Source organism: Sinocyclocheilus rhinocerous, unplaced genomic scaffold, assembly GCF_001515625.1.
Source record: "Sinocyclocheilus rhinocerous isolate Xijiao unplaced genomic scaffold, SAMN03320098_v1.1 scaffold147, whole genome shotgun sequence".
NCBI lineage: Eukaryota > Metazoa > Chordata > Actinopteri > Cypriniformes > Cyprinidae > Sinocyclocheilus > Sinocyclocheilus rhinocerous.
The window spans coordinates 533,516-553,561 of record NW_015651498.1 but is presented as its reverse complement, the minus strand read 5'-3'; the positions used below and the strand labels follow the sequence as shown (position 1 = coordinate 553,561).

The following is a 20,046-nucleotide window of genomic DNA, read 5'->3' as shown; positions in this document are numbered from 1 at the left end:
AATGATTTCTGAAGATCATGTGACACTGAAGACTGGAGTAATGATGCTGAAAATTCAGCTTTGATCACAGGAATAAATTACATTTTAATGTATATTAAAATAGAAAAACGTTATCTTACATCATAATAATATTCCACAATATTAAATTTTTTCCTGTATTTTTGATCAAATAAATGCAGCCTTGATGAGCAGAAGAAACTCCTGTAAAAAAAATTTAAAATCGTTCTGATCCCAAACTTTTGACCGGTAGTGTACATAAACAAATGCCCTTTGCTATGGTTTTGGAATTAGCAATTTATGTTTTATAATCATTTTATAACTTTAAATGTATGCAATACTCTAATCCATGAAACTAACGAATGTCTTACAAATGTCAAATAAGTTAGTTAAACTAACTTCGCCGTAGGTAACATATGCTCTGAAGACGACCCTTTGCTAGCGCTTTATATGCCTGCCTCAAGGCCAGCGTCTCCAAAGAACCATTGATGGCTTTGTTGCATGTGACTATAAGACGTGTGCAGGTGCCATCGAGGCTGCCACATACCCATCATAAAGCCTCATGAGGACCAGGCTGCCTGCTGTAACCGTAAAGGTTGGCACTCTATAGTGTTGCAGGCCATTGTGGATCACAACTTTAGGCAAGTAGATGTAAGAAAAACCACAAAGGCCTTAATGTACAGAGCTTAACACATTTATTAGACCAGCACCCAATGTACGTTTTGTGCCACAGCTGCCCTTTTATGTTTCTGTAATGGTTAATCCACACCAGTATGTGCAACTCTTTAGTCACAGTAGTGTTTCTGATGCTAAAATATAATTATTGTTGTTATCCATGAATTTTAAAATTTACCGTTTTACAAGAAAGGCAGAAAATAGTAAAGCACTTTATTTTTTTTTTTTATTCAGATGCCCAATTACAGTTATTGACTTGTAGTCCTTAAAAGAAAAAATAAGTTTTAATGGTTGAATGTGCCGGCTCAAATTTGGGTATAAAAACACAAATTCATAAAGATTATTTAGTTGTTTCAGTTTGTTATTTGCCTAATAAATGACAATACAATTTTTTGTTTTAAACAAGTTTTTGACAGATTCCTAAAATATTTTTGTTTTCTTATAAATTTGTTAAGCAATGTGTGTCTCAGCCTAATTAGGCCTTCTACTAGACGAAATGTTGATATTGCTTAAACTCGTTCTAGTTATGTGCTACATAAGCTATATGTTTACAGTGTTATATTTATCTAACTTTAATCATTAAGTGTATGTATACGCATGGAAATTTGTGATTTATGCATTGTGCATGTGATTGAAATTCAGGGTAGAAATTCAACTGAATTTGCATTAAATCTGGTTGTTTAACCAGTATTATTCTGCAAGATGTTTTTTTTCCCCCAACTACACTTAAGTTCCCTGTTAAAGGCTAACCTGCAATTTTGCAAATTTCCAGTTTATTCCCATGGAAAGTTTCCAACTTTGAAAATTCCCAGAATTTTGCAACACTAAACAATCATAAACGTTTGTTGGTCACAGAGCCCATTTTCTGCAATGATCCAAAAGCCACTGCAGCACTCTATATGGCAGCAACACTAGGATTGGGCAATAATGGTTTCAAGGCGGAGCTTAGCATTTGATTGACACTTGCCACACACTCATTTGCACTCTCACCTGTATTGCTCCTATATTCTCCATGAGCTGGTCCGTGCTGGAGGCTCCGAGGAGCACAGAGCTCACACCTTCATTTCTCAGGCACCACGCTGGAGACGAGCAGCAAATATGTTGAACATACAGCATAAATAATATCATACACAACATATGACACACCCTTAAAGCAAATCCTACCATCACGAAAAGATAAATGTTATATTTAAAAGCAAAACATGTATATGTATATACAAATTAAGCCATTTCCAAAATTAAAACAGCTATTTTTCCCACTCCTACACACACTGAAGCATCTCACAAAACACAGCAGTTGCCAGACCACTCTGTTACCATGGCTCCCAGCACCGGGACACAATGAGCGTGCTCAAAATCTGAGCTTTTTTTTTCTTTGCAGGAAGATGAGCGATATCTGCAGGAGCGCAGAGGAGGTGAAGAGGAGCCATGCTGACCGCTGCCGTTCCCTAAACACGGCCCATGCAACACCGCCGCCACATACAGACAGGAAGGAAACTCTGGGGATTTGAATCCCTCCTGGGAGTTTGTTTGCGTGTGTGTGGTGTGTGTGTGTGCCATCTGTGGCACTGTGTGTTGGCACAGCAGTGTGTTTACTGTACTGCTCTGTGTGTGTGTGTGTGTCTGTAATACAGCAGCCATTTGGAAGCGTGTTTGTGTTTTTCAAGGCTACACTGTGTCAAACGCTGCAAATTATATGAAACATTCAGCTCTGATGTTCTGGGTAAATCTACAGTGGATTTTAATGGATTTGAGCACTTTAGCCCTAACAGATTGCTTTGTCTGAACAAACTCTCACACACACACACACACACACACACAATGAAAGTGCATATGGAATACAATCATGCCGACACTGTATTAAATAGTGTTGGGGAGTAACTAACTAAACATAGTGATTTTACTATTTTCCTAATTTTTCTTTCTACTTTTCTAGTATTTTTTTGTGGTATACCCTGACAAAACACTACATTAGAAGTTTTATGTCACAACGTATTGCACAAAAGTGAGTTGAGGCAAAAATGTATTTGAGTGAATTGATTCGTTCAGATGGTTCATTTCAATCAGGGTCATTAAACAAGGGTTTTTACTAAAACGAAAACCATAAAAAAAAAAAAAAATTTTTTTTTTATTTCAACACTTCTCATTTTCATTTAGTTTACCTTGGTGTACTAAAATAACCAAAACTGAAATAAAATTTATAAAACCTGTATAGATATATATAAAAAACCAAACAAACACAAAATAACTAAATCTTTAACTAAAATTGAAATGAAAATGGAAATACGCAAATATAAACTAATTCAAAATATTGAACAAAAAACTAATAGTTTAATAGTATCACAATTTCATATATATATATATATACAGTGGGTACGGTATAAACTTTCTCTCTATATGGCATAAACCTATCTATCTATCTATCTATCTATCTGTATATTTGCATGGGCAATGAGAGTGATGAAATTTTATGCTATCATTAGGGATGCACCGATACCACTTTATCCAGTACTCGCCCGATACAGATACTTAAATTTTTGGTACTTGCCCTACCGTTAAGTAACTTGTGCATTGTTTTACTTACTTGTTTTTGACGTATCCGACCGAACTACAAACTTTCCAGTGATGTCTGTGAGAAAGGTATATTCACTCGACAAGCTCACGCATCTGCGCCGCCGCGCGCTCAATCCACTCAGCGCGCTTTGTTTATCAGCTCGCACACATCAGCTATACAGGCGTTAATACTGAATGTTTAGCATATTAATTGCATACATATACTTCGTAGACATCCTTAAGCTCTAATAACTCCATTCTGCTGTCTGTTGTTCTGTTGTCGGTGTTTCTTTGTCTGAATATGGCGCTTATCACATGCTGTGTGGTATCGGCGTTTGGTATCGGGGCATTTTAACGAGTACGAGTACAGGAGCTCAGTATCGGGCCCGATACCGATACCAGTATCGGTGCATCCCTAGCTATCATCTTATTTTTTTATAAGGTAGTTCAGCTACTTTAGCTTGCTAGTTGTAAATGAGTCTAAAAGCAGCCTCCTAACACTCTCTGATGTCAGCCCTCAAAATCATCTGCCCATTTACATCTGTGTGCAGTTCATTAACCCTCACACAGCAGATCTGACCCGCAGCACTATTTTTAAACACACTGGCGGTGGTGTAAATGAGCAGAGGTGGCAATGCACCGGCTGTGAATCGATTGGCCGCGCTCGGCAACCCAGTAATGAGGTGTGAAATGTAATGTACGACTGCATTACAGGACAGGTGATTCTATCGGCCGCCGCTTTGGGGACTGAGGTCCTGTCAAGATTTTTATTCCCCAGCGTCCCGCAGTCGATGAATCACAGAGGGTGTGCTGTCACGTACACACTGACAATTTATGACTTTTGTGAGGTCAGGAAGATGAGGACTTCCTGAAACTTTATGTGTCTGAGTTATGAAGGGTGGGCGGTATGACAGCAGTATAGACTGTATGACGATAGTAATGTGTTTGCTGTACCATTTATACCGCAGTGGATATATTTGTGCAACTATGATTGAGCAGGACTGCTTCACATCATAATTCACAAGTGAGAGTGATGAAGAAACATAGTAATGCGAAAATACAGAGTGGAACGTGACCAAAACAAGTCAAGACGAAGAAGAATGAGCTTTGAAAGGATGAGTGTAATAAGTTTTACTGTTTTGTTTACTTCATAATGTAAAGCAGTTTTTTCACTAATGCCAGACTTTTTTTTTTATTATTACTATGTTATAAATATTTATTTTGATAAAATAACTAATAAAAACATAAAAGAAAAAACAAAATGATTACTTTTTGGGATTACTTGTTATATATATTTATTTTGATAAAATAATTATTTATACAAATAAAATAAATAGTTACTTCTTTTTGAATTATTTGTTATAAATGATTTTGATAATTACTAACAAAAAGATAAAAAATAAATAATCTAAAAAAAATTATAATACTTTTTTGGATTATTTGTTGTAAATAATTATTTTGATAAAATAAAAAAAAATAAAATACAAATAAATAAAAAATAAAAATCACTTTTCCGCATTATTCGTTCTGTATATTTATTTTGATAAAATAATTTTAATAACAAAAATAAAATAATTAAAGAATTACTTTTGTAATTATTACAAAATAATGATTTGTTATAAATAATTTTTGATAAAATTATGACTAATAAAAAAAAGAGATTAAATAAAATAAGCAAACACTTAAGTATTTAAATCACTGAATTGACTGGATTGTCCCAAAATATTTTTTACCACATAGTTATATGATATATAAATTATGTTTTTGTTCAATTTTCAACAATAATAAATCATATATTGTGTTACATACTGTTACAGTGATATAAAGTTGCTCTGTGACAAGATTTTGGTCTTAACGCCCACCCCTAGTATTAGCGCACACACACACACACACTTACTTCGAGAGGCTGAATCTGATGGTTTTGCCTTAAACTGGACTATTACGATGTGCAGCAGACCGTGATCACGAGCTCTCAGCTCTCAAGATTAGATTACTGTACTTTGAGAGGATGTACTTAAATCAAAGCGTCGCAGTCCTTATAAAAGCCTTCGTTCTAGATTGTACAGCAGATATTTCTTTGAAACGTTACACTACATTCTCTCTGTAAAGCATTACACAACACTCCCCATCTCAGATACCATGCTGAACATCATAAAACACTATACGAAATCGATTTTCCACTATTATATTTATCACTACACTTAAGCAAGTATATGACGCTGGGAGGAACACTCTTCCATTAACAGCCACAAACTAATCGCATTTGTTCGTGAAGCCATCGGCAGACGGACAGACGCTTCCTGGTGGTCTGAGGAAGGGGAGGATGAGAGGGGGGGAGGATGAGCGAGGCACAGGACGGACGGACAGACAGACAGAAAGAGAGAGAGCGGCAGTGTGTCTTTGGGTTAGGCGTACCGATGGCTAGCTGTGGCAGTGTGCAGCCCAGCCGCTCAGCGATTGCCTGCAGCTCTTTCAGCTTCGCCTGCTGGCGTCGGCCCTCCTCGCTCAAGATCTTGTCCTTCAACCACTGGTAGCCCTGTTAACAACACAGCACACCTGCTCAAAAACAGGGGCCCACGCCTACAGCGGTGCACTTACACACACACACACACACACACACACACATACACACACGCTCTCGAACGCATAACACCCAGCAGCACCTGTGTGGGCGAGGGCCTGTTTTTAAACATGTGACTCTGTCCACCCAAAAGCTCAAAGGAGCAGAGATGAACTCGCTCAGAGAACTTTAGGGGGTAAAGAGACCTTATACACACACTCACAAACATGATCAGTTTGAAATTACTTCTGAGAAAGTTGTGTAGTATAAATGATTTCATGCTATATAATGCATGAAAAGTTTTTGACAGTAACAACTTATTCAGTTGATAAAAATTACACATCATCAATTTCAATTTCATCATCTATCAGTTTAAAGTCAACATGAAACACATTTGCAACTCATTGAATTTGGTAATGTGCCATATTTCCAAGTGAAATGAGTGAATATGATTTAATATGCATATTAAATATATGAATGAATATTCATAATTGAAATTAACAGAAACTCCATGTATCTCAATGGTAGCAATTCTTTTTCAGTCTTATCATAACAGATATTATTGTTGTATCTTTACTGAATTAGCATTAACCAGAAGTAAATTACAGTAAAAAGGCAATGTTTTACAAAGGCTGCATTATTTACAATAATAGCTTAAAACAGACCAGTGTTGTTATTGTTAACTAAAACTATTAAAAATTGTTTACTTTAATTTAAATTAAGTAAAATAAAATAAACATTGTCTTGGCAACTAACTGAAATAAATATGTTTAAGTTAAACTACTAAAATTACTAAAAGTTCAAGTGAAATAAAGACATAAAAATGAATAGACATATTTTGAAAAAAAAAGAAAGAAAAAAAACTTAAATTAAAATGAAAACTGAAGATATATAAATAAAAGCTAATTACTATGAATAAATACTATAATAGTACATAAATAATACTAAAATAACAGAGCTACTTTGCTATTAGTTAACCAATTCATTAACCAACAGTAGTGACATCACCCAAAAAGTAAAGTCATTTCAGAGGTGAAGCAAATTATTAATGATGAAAAAATTTGTAAATGTCCGAATTTGACTTCATGTTGACTTTAAAGTAAAAACTAATTCTAAGATAATTTGTTCTGAACAGCAATAGCGCGTGTTTGTGTGTGTGCTAGACCAGGATAAATAATCCAGCTTCAGGTCCTTCATTAGTAAATATTAATCAACAGTGGAAAAGGACCAGTGTGGTCTAGTGATCTAAACACTCACGGGTCTCAGAATCCAGCGGACCCATCACTGTTCAGACCACCAGCACGGTTCTGTTATAGTCCAGTGTCAATCCACATGTACGTTACACAGAGGTAACAAGAAATCAGGAATGATTCACAGTGTGACACAAGACTACAGGAGGAAGATGATGGGTCACAAAAACACCAATGAGCCAAAAAACATGCCACTATGCCAACATACAGCTCGAGAAACGGGTGCTTTTACTGTGCACTTGTGTGTGTGGTTAAGTGTGCTTGAAAGAGATGCAAACACTGATAAAACAAGTGCCAATCCTCCTCAGAGTTACCGTAGAAACTCATTCACATAAAGAAATATATGTTGAAGATCAGGCGTGTGGATTCATGCCATCAACAACAAAACACATCTACAGGAAAACACCAACTATAGAACCTGGAAGACACGGAACACATTCACATTAGAACACCGAACACAAAGGAGTCACATATGAGGCCACTAATGTTTCCAGAGGACCAGGAAGAGGAGGAGACGGAGACTCATGGGATATGTAGTACCTTCAGTGAGGCGCGAGAGTATGGCGGCACCCCGCTGTCGTATTTCCCTGAGATTATCCCACAGGCCAGCGGGGACCATGTCATCGCACCCACACCTGAGAAGACAGGTCAAAGCCGGTTGAAAAGACGAGTCTGGTCACTGTTTCTGCAGGCTTGACTGACAGCAGCATCACTCACCGATCTTATGGAAGAGCTCAGGAAGCTGCACCTCTACTTTCTCCCTCTGGAACATGTGGTATTCCGACTGTTCGCAGATGGGTGGGATCTGGTTGAACTGTCGGGCCACAGAATACGCTTCCTACAAAACACGAGCAAAATGATAAGGTCAGTGTTGATGTATGAACGCAGCGCCGCTCGACCCAAAACTGAACTTAAAAAAGGTCAAATCATGGAAAACTGGAATTCTCATGCTCTTTTTTTAATGAAATGTGTGACAAAACTCAACAATCCCTTTTCAGTCCACCCGGACCATTTACTGAAACTAAACCGCAAAACATAGTCTGAAATTAATGTAATGGTGGAGGAAAAAAAAATAAAGAAAGAAATAATAATAATAATAAAAGACAACGATTCACAAATGTCTTTGATCAAAATTAGAGAACAACCAACAATTTCCTAAATTTCAAGCTCACTGCTTAGACCAGTTTGAAGTTTTCCTAGGAGTAGAAGGGCAATTTATTTCATCAAATAATTGTATTCTGAATTCTGCAAAGTATAACAAGCTCAAATTAGATATTTGAAAAAGAACTCTGATCAAAATTAGAGAACAGTTACAGATACCTTCAATGTGCAAATTTCCTTAATTATATGACAAACCCTATTTTGTCTGATTTAATAAACAAAATTCCCCTAGATTACACTTGAATCAAATCCTCACTTCTCTTTTTATTTCCCTCTGGGCACTTTAGAATGTATTATTATACATTATTATCCTTAAAATCTCAATTAGCAGCCATTTCAGTGGGAATGTTTCTATAGTAGAGAAATGCAATAGACCAGACACCTTTTTATCTGTCAAAACAACAGAACGGTTTTCGATTTATCTGTCAATGTTTGGAAATTTTGGTAAATGGTGGAACATTTTTGGTTAAGGCAACCCCTGCTAAGGACCAATTATGGGGCGTTGGTACAGAAAACTGAATTCTGTACAGCATGTTACGCCTCAGTAAGCATAACTAGACAAATGAGTTGTGACTGACGAGGCGTCACTGAACACAAACAACAGATCGTCTTTAAACATTCTGTCACTGTGAAACAGTTCGTCTGTCTCAGTGCGGTGCCGTTTTAGGTGTCCGATCCGCCCAGTATTTAAGGTTAGACTGTCTCACTGACAGCACCTATTTAAACAAGCATCTTTAGATTCATCAAGTCTTCTTGAAGGGCTCTTCAGGAACAAAAGCAGCCGGTGCTGATGCTGATTGCAGGGATGCGAACATCTCAAAGTTTAGGAGACTGTGACTCACCATGATTTCCATCGGACTCCAGCGTGACGTTCCCCAGTACATTGCCATTCCCTGATTGATCACATGGGTCATCGCCCGCACCGTCTCTGTCAATCAGACCGCAGATTTTCAGTGATTTACCGCACCATACATCATGTCACGATGCCATTAGAACGTGTCAGTATGGGTGAACATGTGAAATATTAATGAGTAAAAGAAAACAAGCTAGATTAATGCAAGGGTGGGGAGTTTAAATGATAAATCGCTTCTAGATCAAGTTGGAGAATTTTAATCAATATATGTAAGACAAAATAAACAACTCGTGCTTCGGGTCAATATGAATCTCAGCTCAAGGAAAACAATGCTTCAAATGAGGGCTGGGAAAGATCCATCCTTAATAACCAACACCAGCTGTGTCAAAACGTCAGTCTTCTGAGCTAGAGAGTCATTTACTGCTCCCGCTTAACTATATGAGATCTGTCTAAAAACACACGAGAGAAACAGACTATTGAAGTGCCGAGCTCTTTAATGACAAGAACAGCAGATGTCTACAGACCCCCGAGCTGTTTGCATTTCGACCATTGAACTGTGTGAACTTTCTAAAGGGCAGCTAGGCTAATAAAAGTAGATCAAATAACATCTCTGCCTTGTTTTTTAAAGAGCAGCCAACCTTTCACCCGAAAACACTGGTTGAGATTTAATTCAGGTTGGACACTTACAAAAGGCCAACTGGGCAAATTAAAAAGATCTTGCTTACATGTGATTTGAGGAATCAATTATATCTGGAGCACAAACAGGATGGTACGAGTTACACTAATACACTACTTTAAGCAATGAGAGCAAATTAATTGAGATTGAGATGTACCTTCCATGGGTGTGTTGGGGTCTGGTCTGTTTGCAAACACCACGTCCACATATTCCAACTGCAATCTCTCCAATGATGCCTTCAAACCTAACACAAATCAATTCAGCACAAAATTAAACCAGTTCGGTTAACTACTGCTCTATAACGTGTATGTCTGAGGTCCACTCACCTTCTATAATGTGTTTTCTTGACAGTCCTCTCTCGGTCTCTGCTCTAGAAAACAGCAGGATATGTACTGTTATGCAATTATCACTGACACCAACTTTAGCAAATTATATTGTAAAGACTACTTGATTTAATATTAGAATTGAGGCCATAATATTTTATTCAATTCAAAATATAACACTATTTCAAAGACTTCAGTGTTCATTTACCTAAACTAAAAAGCAACAGATACATCATTTAATCCTAACTCATAAGTGAAACTTGTAGCTCTTTGGTTAACTTTAAAGCTTCAGAAGTATTATTTGCATCATGCCATGATTGATTTTATAATTAATATTAAATATACATACTTTCCACCCCAAAATATTTTGGTTGTTATGACTAAACTGGAGCGTCTGCAAAAAAAGGAAATCATTTTTAATTAGGTCACACTTTTTGAAAGGCTTTTAAAAAGTAATTAAGAAGTTGCAAATAATTACAACAGAGTAATAGCTTGCGAATTAGAATTTTCATTTCAAAGGAATGCATGTACACACATACACATACACATTTATTTAGCTGACTAAATGAGGACATAGTACAGCTTTTTTTTTATCATTATGGTACACAATAATCCCATTCAAGTCTATGTGATAAACGAGTTAGGTCAAAAGTAATCAATTTGCAAGTAATCTACCCAGCACTGTATGTATTACATATTTTAAAAATTTGTATATATACACAACATATATATTAAGAATATCCTTCCTCAAAGGGAAGATCTATCAGCTTTTCTGTAGCTCACTTCCTCTCACAAACTATAAGTAAGCCCACACAGACACAGAGGACAGAAATAAACTGTCTCTGCAGAGGTGAGGGGTTGTGTGCCCTGATATTGATGCACACTGACTAGCAGGATGACTAAGCAGCACGCTATCACACACACACACACACACACACAAATGTGAAGATCCTTTCCTCCAGAGAGTTCGGTTCCTCTTCATCTCATTATGCAGAAACAGTGAGACCCCACCCTGCTTTAAATTAAAACATCTTAACAAAAGGGCTTCTATTAACCATGAACTTCCTTTAGCTCGTGTTATGTTACACACACACATATCAGGACATCAGAAGCACCACAAACACACCCCATGCAACCCTTTCATAATTCAATATCTAGATGGGACATCTACGGGCCTTTAATAATTTATATTTCTGTCTGTCTGGGGTTGCGATGACACAATCTCTGAGGCACTGGGCCGAGTTATCAGCACAAGATAAGAGACGGCTAAAAGAAATGAAAAGCTGTATGCTGTTAATGAACATACCTCCATCCTTTCTTCTTTATGATGTTGCCCAGCACCATCTCCGCCCTGCAACAGAAAACCAGATGGTTATCGGACTAATCTGTCATTTTATTGACATATACAGCCAACAAAACAGGCTGCTGAAGGGACATTTCAAAGATCAGTAAATCGCCTCTTTCAAGAGAGCAATGTGATACAATACATGTAAATTAAAAAGCACCCTTCAATGCCACAAGTCTCTATCAAGGCTATAAGTATTTTCATATTCTGGGTTTTCCTAACGATGTCAGTCAAGAAATATTAGCTTTTTTGGCTCATTGGTGAGTGCTTTTGTAGCCCCGCCCACAGTAAAATCGTATTGGTCAAAATTCCTGATGCAAACGGCTGTATATTAACCATCCAATATGTTCCATTCGGCTTTGATTGTCACGTCATTCAGTGTGGACAGACAAATTATTGGAAACATGCAACAATGCTCTCGGTGAACCATAAACAGCACATAGATTATTCATGACCTGTGTGAACCGTATCACAAAACAAATGGCAAGAGTTTCCAAAAAACATCAAGTGTGGCTGGCTTTACACAATTTCTGGGTGCTCCGTTACTTTTGGTATGCAATGGAAAACTGTAATTGAAATCTACAGACACAAATGGATAAAGTGCATGGATAAAGTACACATAAACGTGTTTTTTGGTTGTTTTCTTTCTACTAGTCTGAAACAACACATCATAAACAAATATATAATAGCCCAAAATCTCAAAATGATTTTGCATGTAGTGTCTTGCCTTAAAGGGATAAGGTATATGAATCAGTAATTAATACAACCTGGGTGTTAAAGTGGAAGTGAAGCAGTCAGTCAAGTTTACATTATTTAGTAAACTGATTCCCACTTTAATAATAAAAAAAACAATAACAAACACGATTAATGTAACCATTTTAAAGAAAAAAGGATGTTTTGTTATAGCTTTTGGAGCAAGAGTGTCGCCATCTTGCACTACCACAGCGTGTGACGTCACAGGGTTGGTTCGCTCCATTGGCCAGTGAAGTAATACAAGCATTCCTTTACTTTTTGAAGACACACAAATATTTTTGGTTTTCAACATAATTTTAATGAATATCCAACATCAAACTGTCTACATCACTAAGTTTTGATTGTGGCATCCCAAACATTGTTTTCATAACGCGAGGCACAACGTGATGTAAACAAACAGCGCTTCATTCAATATCATTCATGTGGCATCTTTATTGATATGGCAGACCTTTCAGACATATCTGCATTACACTGGCTCGTTCACCAGTAGTGGCATGCATTTTATGTTCACCCATACAATTAGCTTACCTGCTGCATGTTAACAGGATGATAAATCTAATCAGATTGATCTGAACGATCGGGCTTGTGCTGCTTCCTCAAGAAAGTTTATCATTCTCACGTGTTTTAAGTCTTGTCAGTTTAAACATTAAAGTGTTTTAAGCCATTCAAGCGTGAGACAGTGCGAAAGAGATTTCAGTGCAGTACTTTCGCGCTGTGATAGATCGTGATAGATCGTTTTCCATCACCTGCTTTCAGATTGAGCGGCATTCACTACACAGAGCCGTAGTTCACTGACAATTAGGCAATATCGCGTTCATAATCGCAGATGAATCTCATTCGATTACGAACGCGTTATCGCCTAGCTTGTCAGTGAACTACGGCTCTGTGTATTAAATGCCGCTCCATCTGAAAGCAGGTGATGGAGATTTACTATTAATCACGGGACCGGCTTTACTGACGAGATGCACATGACAATCGCATGCGATTAATTGCACAGCCCTAGTGTGCACGCACACAAAAGCCACAGCTCAGACAGCACGCAAGTACCAAATTGAGTTCTCTTTCACATTTTCTTGAGCAAATGCATACAAAATGATGTCAGAATGGCTGCTTTGACAAGTATTCACGTAAACACGTATTGTTTCCCACCCGCTCTTCACCCCAAACCAGCAGGTTCACGACTTCTTCCACCTGTAATGGTATTACTGCTCAGTCTCCTCACTGAATCGGCTCAAATGCATAAGCAATTGCAATTATTATGGGCTCAACAGTCCTTTCAAGTTTGTCTTCTTCCATTTCAAAAACATTTGTGTGTTCAAAAAGTAAAGAAATGCTTATATTACTTCACTGGCCAATGGAGCGAACCAACCCCGTGACGCTGTGGTATTGCAAGATGGCAACACTCTTGCTCCAAAAGCTATAACAAAACATCCTTTTTTTTTCAAATGGTTACATTAACAGTGTTTTTTTTTCTTCTTTTTTTTTTCAGAATCAGTTTTCTAAATAATGTTACCTTGACTGACTGCTTCACTTCCACTTTAAAAGCATATTTAACTCCCTGAAAAATGTGCCTCCTTTTCATACGCAGATGAGGAGGAGTGTCAGTAACAGCCTGGAGACTAAAAGGCTCTCTGGCAGCCATTAGTGGCGCTGAGGGTGCTAATTGGGCCCAATGAGGATACAGTTCGGGCTGTGATTGCCCGGTGAGTGAGATTCTCCCCCAGGCCGCAAACTAGTAAATTCAATGAACCGCGGTGCTGTAATTCAGTCGATGCTCCCAGACGCTACAAATCCCACCCACTGCTTTACTATTCTAAAATCCTTCTGTTTTTTTTTTTTTTTTACCTAATGTGGCATGTTATGGGCAGACAGAGAATGTTAAAGGACCATTTGACCCTAAAATGAAAATCACCTGTATTTTGCTCTAAACCCGTGATTTTGCGCCACCACTTGCTGCTCTTTTCCATTTAGTTAAAGTGAATGAAGCAAGACTCTGTCACACTCCAAAAACAACAAATGTTATTCTTAAAGAGAGAGAGAGAGAGAGAGAGAGAGAGTTCTGTGTGATGGTAGGTTTAGGGGATCGAATATACAGTTTGTACAGTATAAAAACCATTACGCCTATGGAGGTTCCCTATAAACCACATATGCCAATGTGTGTGTGTGTGTGTGTGTACTTAATGTATTTGTAAACATTTTAAGGGACAGTGAATATGAATGCAATTAATGTTCAATAAAGGTTGTTTTAAAACACTTAATTAATGACATTTTCCCATTTTCCGTGACCTAATCTAAAGTGAGAACTATTCACTCCTTATTAAATTAACAATTCCTTTACTCTGAGCTAATTAAACAATAATAATCGTGTTAATGACAGTGATATAAAGAACTAACTATTTGTATAGTCTATTAATGTATTAACTACAGTTTATAAACTATAAATAAACTATAAACTAATAGTTTGTTAATGACGTTACTTTAGTACTTTATTATTGTATACTTATAAGTGTTACCTATAATAGAATAATACTGAAATAACCCTGCGATCAGGTTAACCAACTTATGGAAGAAAAGGTCCAATTGTAAATATAAGATAGGGCTGCACGATACATCGCATGCGATATTTAACGCGCATCTTATCAGTAAAGCCGGTTCTGTAATCAGCGGTAAATCTCCATGACGTGCGTGCTTTCACATTGAGCAGCATTAACTACACAGAGCCATTGTTCACTGATGAGCTGCGCAAAACCACATTCATATTCACGCGATTTTTTGCGCAGCTCGTCAGTGAACCACACAAGGGATAATATAAAGTCAGCTGGTCATGATCGTCAAACAAACCCAACCGAGCCCCAAGATAAAGCACACCTGCTCATTGTAAATAATCCATCTGATATGTATAGCAATGTGCATAATACATAAAAATTATTCTATTATAAAAATATTATATAATAAAAACATTTGATAACAGAAAGCCGCAACTGAGCAATCAGAATCAAGTATTCCAGAGAGTTGTGTAATAAAGTCCGACAAACTAAGCAATCTATCAAAAAGATGGATGAACGTCTTTAATCTTGATTGATTTGATGTTTCAAAATGATCCATGCGTTACATGAAAACAGAAAGCTGTTGAACGGTAGCTGTTGTGCTTTGATTTAGTGGTCATTAGCTGTGGAGAGCGGTTCATTAATCCACATGAATGTACCACTGCACTTTCTTAAAAAGTCCCAACTTCAAAGGAGGTTCCCCGAGACGGCAGAAAGCAGCTCATTGTCATGAGGATATGCTTATGTTAGCGTGTGGAACAGAGAAGGAGAATGGACACAGACGCGTGAGGGGGCGGCTCAGCCTGTGTTTATGTTTGCTTATGTGCGAGGGAGAGAAAGACAGAGAGAGAGGTGACAAAAGCTGATGTGTGCACACACATCAGGGCAGAAACCCGTATGTATGTATGCGTATGCATTTGCGGGTGTAAGCATTTTGGCGCTGTATTTATGCAGGGGTGTTTGTCCCGTCACGGCCCGTGGGTTTAATGCACTGCACTGACCACAGCTGTATGGTAGATGCTGCCAGAGCCGTGTTTATTCCAATCGGATAAATAAAACAGGCCTTCCCACTCTCATGTCTTCCCACTCCTCTCACCCCATCAGCACCGCCGACGTTCAGTGATGCCCGTGCCCAGCGCTCAGCTAATGGCAGAGCACATTACCAACCGCTATCCTCACCTAATTTGCACAGTTTATTTATGAAACATCATGTGTCAGGCAACTTTCCTTATTTGGAGGAAGGAAAATGCGCTTTTAATATGGATTCTTAGCACTGCAGGGAATAACCTCTGAGATGAACTCACCGATCTACAGGCGTGTTACTGTCAGGATACAAATCTCTCAAATTGGAAGTATATCTCGGCCAAAAATAACACTGGTTAAGTGTCAAATGAGAGTAAAAAAAATACCATCAGATGCTTATCTAGGCATGGAAGTCACCAAAAATAAAGTTTTACTTTTGAAAACCGATATTACAGTGCGTTTTAAATTTTCTTAAAAAAATAAATAAATAAAAATAATAATAATAATAATAATATATATATATATATATATATATATATATATCTACACTCTTGCTCAACCAGTTTTCAATAAATTTACATAATTCTTTCTTAGGACACTGATAAAGAGGAGTGAAGCTGGGCATCCTTGAAGTCATGGAGGACGACCTCTCACAGAGAACTAAGAGATGACTAAACTTCTGCATCATCCTGGAGGAAACTGTGGTAATGGAGGACCATCTGACTTTCCCACTGCTTTAATGGTACTCTTTGGACTTCTCTATGTGCTGATTATTGACTTTCCAAAAGGACTAAAATACACATTTGAGTGTTTCACAGATAGGTGCACTTCTATTTTATAGACCATCCTTCATATTTTGAAAGTTTCTGTTCCTCATGTACATGCTACTAGTCATGTTTCATATTTAGTGGCAGAGTTTTGTAAAACTGTTTAACTGCAGTGTTTAATTTCACTGTTGCAGTGTTGAATCACTTTGGCTTAAATATTTGTGAATTTAAAAAGCATGGAATTACAGGATTTTTATATTATGATGATAGCAGTTCTATCTATGTATTGATGCAGGTTTTGGCAGGTTAGTGCAATATATGAAATTTTGTTTCATGTGAGCAATATTTAAAGGGAGAGTTTACCCAAAAATGAAAATTTATCATCATTTACTCTGTTCTATCTCAAACTCATATGACTGCCTTTCTTCTTTAGAACACAAATATATTTTCATAGACTGATATGTTTACATCCAAGGGTATTGCTCAAGGGTATTGGAAGAGAGCGCTGGTTATTCGCTCCCCCACCTACAATCCCTGCCAGTACCGAGACTCGAATCTCTGATCTTTAGGTTACAAGTCCGACTCTCTAACCATTAGGCCATGAATTTTTTGGCAGTTTAGACTTGTCCTCCTCAATGTCTATGGTGGTTACAGCTCTGACTTTAAAAGAAATTGATTGTAATGATGGGTATACTTGCCTGTTTAATTGCCTTGTCTTAAAAAATTGCTCTTTTGAATAAATGTTTTGTTAATATTGTGCCAGTGTTTTCAGCTTTTGACTTGGACACTGTTATTGCAGTTTTCAGTTGTAACGTATTATTTCTTAGTACCAATTTCCAGTAGCATTTTTTTGTTCAGTCAACTTCAGGTATTTGAGTTCTACAGACAAAAAATGTTGAGTTGGCACAACTTAAAAAGGGATGTTTTAGAATCGTTGCACATCTAAAAAAAAACTAACAATCTTGAGTTAACTCAACTAAACATTTTTTGTATGACTGACAACTTTTTTTCAGTCAGTATAACTGCTTTTTTACAAAAGTTGAGTAAACAAGAAAAAGCTAGGGGAAATTAGTACAGTTTTTAGTGTATATATATATACACACACATATATGATTATTATTATAAATACTTTTTATTTATTAGTTTTATTAAAAAAAGAAATATATTAAGTAAAAAATACATTATCTAAGCAATGTTTTTCTATCAATTATATATATATATGTGTATGTATATAAAATACTATATACATTTATTATATATAATTATAAAGGAAATATGATGACATATATTAAGGGAAAGTGTTTTAACTCAAAAACAAGACTTAAATTGCAAGTTTTGTGTATATGACAGGCAGAGCCCATTCACTTTACACATAAACAAAAAATAAAAACATTAAAGTGTAAGATTTAGGCATTTTATAATTTTATTTTTGGGTAACTACATCTCTTAATTATTTTCTAATTCTCTACCCCCATATAGTGTGGCACTAGGTCATGTAATTGTATTCGTTGTCAAAGCAGAATAAAGTTCATGCTAAAAAAAAAAAAGAACTAGTTCTGACATTTTATGAAACGTTTGTTCAAATCACTAACCCTAAATATAAGCAAACACCATTTATATTTGAAATAAAACCATACAAAAGTGGCTGCAAATGTTATGTAAACTTCTTTAAATATTCCATTACTTAACTAATTCTCCAGATAAACAGAAAGAACATATTTCAGCACATGGTAATTGGACGGGGTGGGCTGTGTGTTCATTATGGTGCACTCACTTTCCTGCAGCGTAGACCTCTGCCGTGTCGAACAGATTGATCCCGTTCTCGTACGCCAGAGTCATCAGCTGCTCTGCAATCTGTCAGAGGGATGGAAGGGAGAGCAGGGGATCCAGCATTCAAGGTGCGGCAGTCTATTCAATTATTAAAAGCTGTATTCTGCACAGTGCTACTCAATAAGTCATCTTTAATGTGTTTAGGCACATTTACAGTGTACGCTGGCAATGCAAAACTACTGTTCTAGCAGACAAGAACTGTTTATGAATGCAGTTTATTTCAGATAAAAAATAAAGCATTTTGCAAAACACAGTTGTTTAAAATTCTGTGCATTAAAGTGGATGGAATTTTAAAAATGAAAGAACTGTGTGAATCGTGATTCATGGAAGAATGCTATGTAATCATATTTATTTCTTCTGTCAAGAGTTTATTTTTCACTTGGAAAAAATGCTTGTGTTATATATAGATATTTATTTATTTAGGGGTATACGGGTAGATTAAAGCAAAGTAAAGTAAATTTAAGACAAAAAAATCGAGTTGTATTTAAATAGTTATTTAACGATATAAGAGTAATTTAAGATATGTAAGGGTTTTATCAGTCTTGAATAAAAAAATACTGATAAGTAAATTTAAGACAAAAATGTGTTATATTTAGATATGTATTAAGGGCAATTTAAGATATGTAAAGGTTTTATCAGTCTTACATAGAAATAAATAAATAAATAAATAATTGAAAAGTAAACTTAAGACAAAAAAGTGTTGTATTTAGATATTTTTTAAGGTTATAAGGGTAATTTAAGATTTGTAAGGATTTTATTAGTCTTAAAAAAATAAACAATTGAGAAAAAAAAACATACATTTTAAGGATCTGCAGACACTCTATTTAAGGGTTAATTCACAGAAAAAAAGAAAATGTTTTCATTATTTACCAACCATCATTATGTTCTAAACCAGTATTATGTTCTTCTATGAAGTTCAATTTAAAAACATTCAAATGTGTTGCACTTCAGTCGTGAGATCAATTACGTTCAAACTTTCTTCTTTCTCCAAGCATAAATGAGATCTGATTTTCACTGAAAGATATATGTCAATCTGACTTCAGAAGATTTGGAATATAGTGCTTATAGACTACTTTGATGATACTTATGGAAAATATAAATACCATTGTGTTCCATGGAAGAAATAAAACTAATATTGTTTACAGTTTGGAAAGACATGCGGGTGAGTACAAGATGACAGGACAATCATTTTTGGGTGAACTGTTTCTGTAAGTACTGTATATGCATGAGAATATAAAAGCTGACATCAGGGTCGGTCATACCTCATCTGTGATCTGTCCTCCAAACGTCACCCATGTTCCTGTAAAGAGATCTAGAATCAGTCACTGCTTTACACAAGATAAACCAGCTTTAAATGATTATCAGTGATCCACCAATGACACTAAAGAGAAAAGCCTTAAGATGAAGCTACAGATAACATGGATAATCTTTAATGCCCAGCTCGAGAGAACAGAACAACACTGGCTGGACGGTGCAGATTTCTGCTGTCTGCCACTACTGTTTGAAGAAAAATCGTCTTGTGACAAAAAAAGAATACAAAAGCTTGTGTTGTTGGTTGCAGGTTTCCTTATCTACTTCACAAAACGCCTTGATGAGGAGGCCGTAAACGTACCTAATCCAAGACATGAGACTCTCAGGCCAGACTTCCCCAAGTTTCTGGAAAAAAGGAAATAAAGACAATGATTAATAGGTTTTACTCTGCTTTCTTTATCCCTTTGTTCTCTCTAGAACTCA

General features: G+C 36.5%; 1 protein-coding gene across 4 annotated transcripts in view; it reads right to left on the bottom strand.

The window, feature by feature from the left end:
- The window catches only part of kcnab2a (potassium voltage-gated channel subfamily A regulatory beta subunit 2a), a 140,392-nt gene that overhangs the window by 5,889 nt on the left and 114,457 nt on the right, over positions 1-20,046 (bottom strand). For all 4 annotated transcript variants that reach the window (XM_016518385.1, XM_016518387.1, XM_016518386.1 and 1 more), the window contains 12 exons: positions 19,925-19,968; positions 19,575-19,612; positions 18,257-18,336; positions 11,355-11,399; positions 10,398-10,442; positions 10,052-10,095; positions 9,883-9,969; positions 9,039-9,124; positions 7,753-7,873; positions 7,576-7,670; positions 5,641-5,761; positions 1,663-1,751 (listed from right to left, as the gene is read on the bottom strand). In XM_016518385.1, coding sequence (XP_016373871.1) covers positions 1,663-1,751; positions 5,641-5,761; positions 7,576-7,670; positions 7,753-7,873; positions 9,039-9,124; positions 9,883-9,969; positions 10,052-10,095; positions 10,398-10,442; positions 11,355-11,399; positions 18,257-18,336; positions 19,575-19,612; positions 19,925-19,968 — 895 coding nt within the window. The remainder of the gene's footprint in view (positions 1-1,662; positions 1,752-5,640; positions 5,762-7,575; positions 7,671-7,752; positions 7,874-9,038; positions 9,125-9,882; positions 9,970-10,051; positions 10,096-10,397; positions 10,443-11,354; positions 11,400-18,256; positions 18,337-19,574; positions 19,613-19,924; positions 19,969-20,046) is intronic.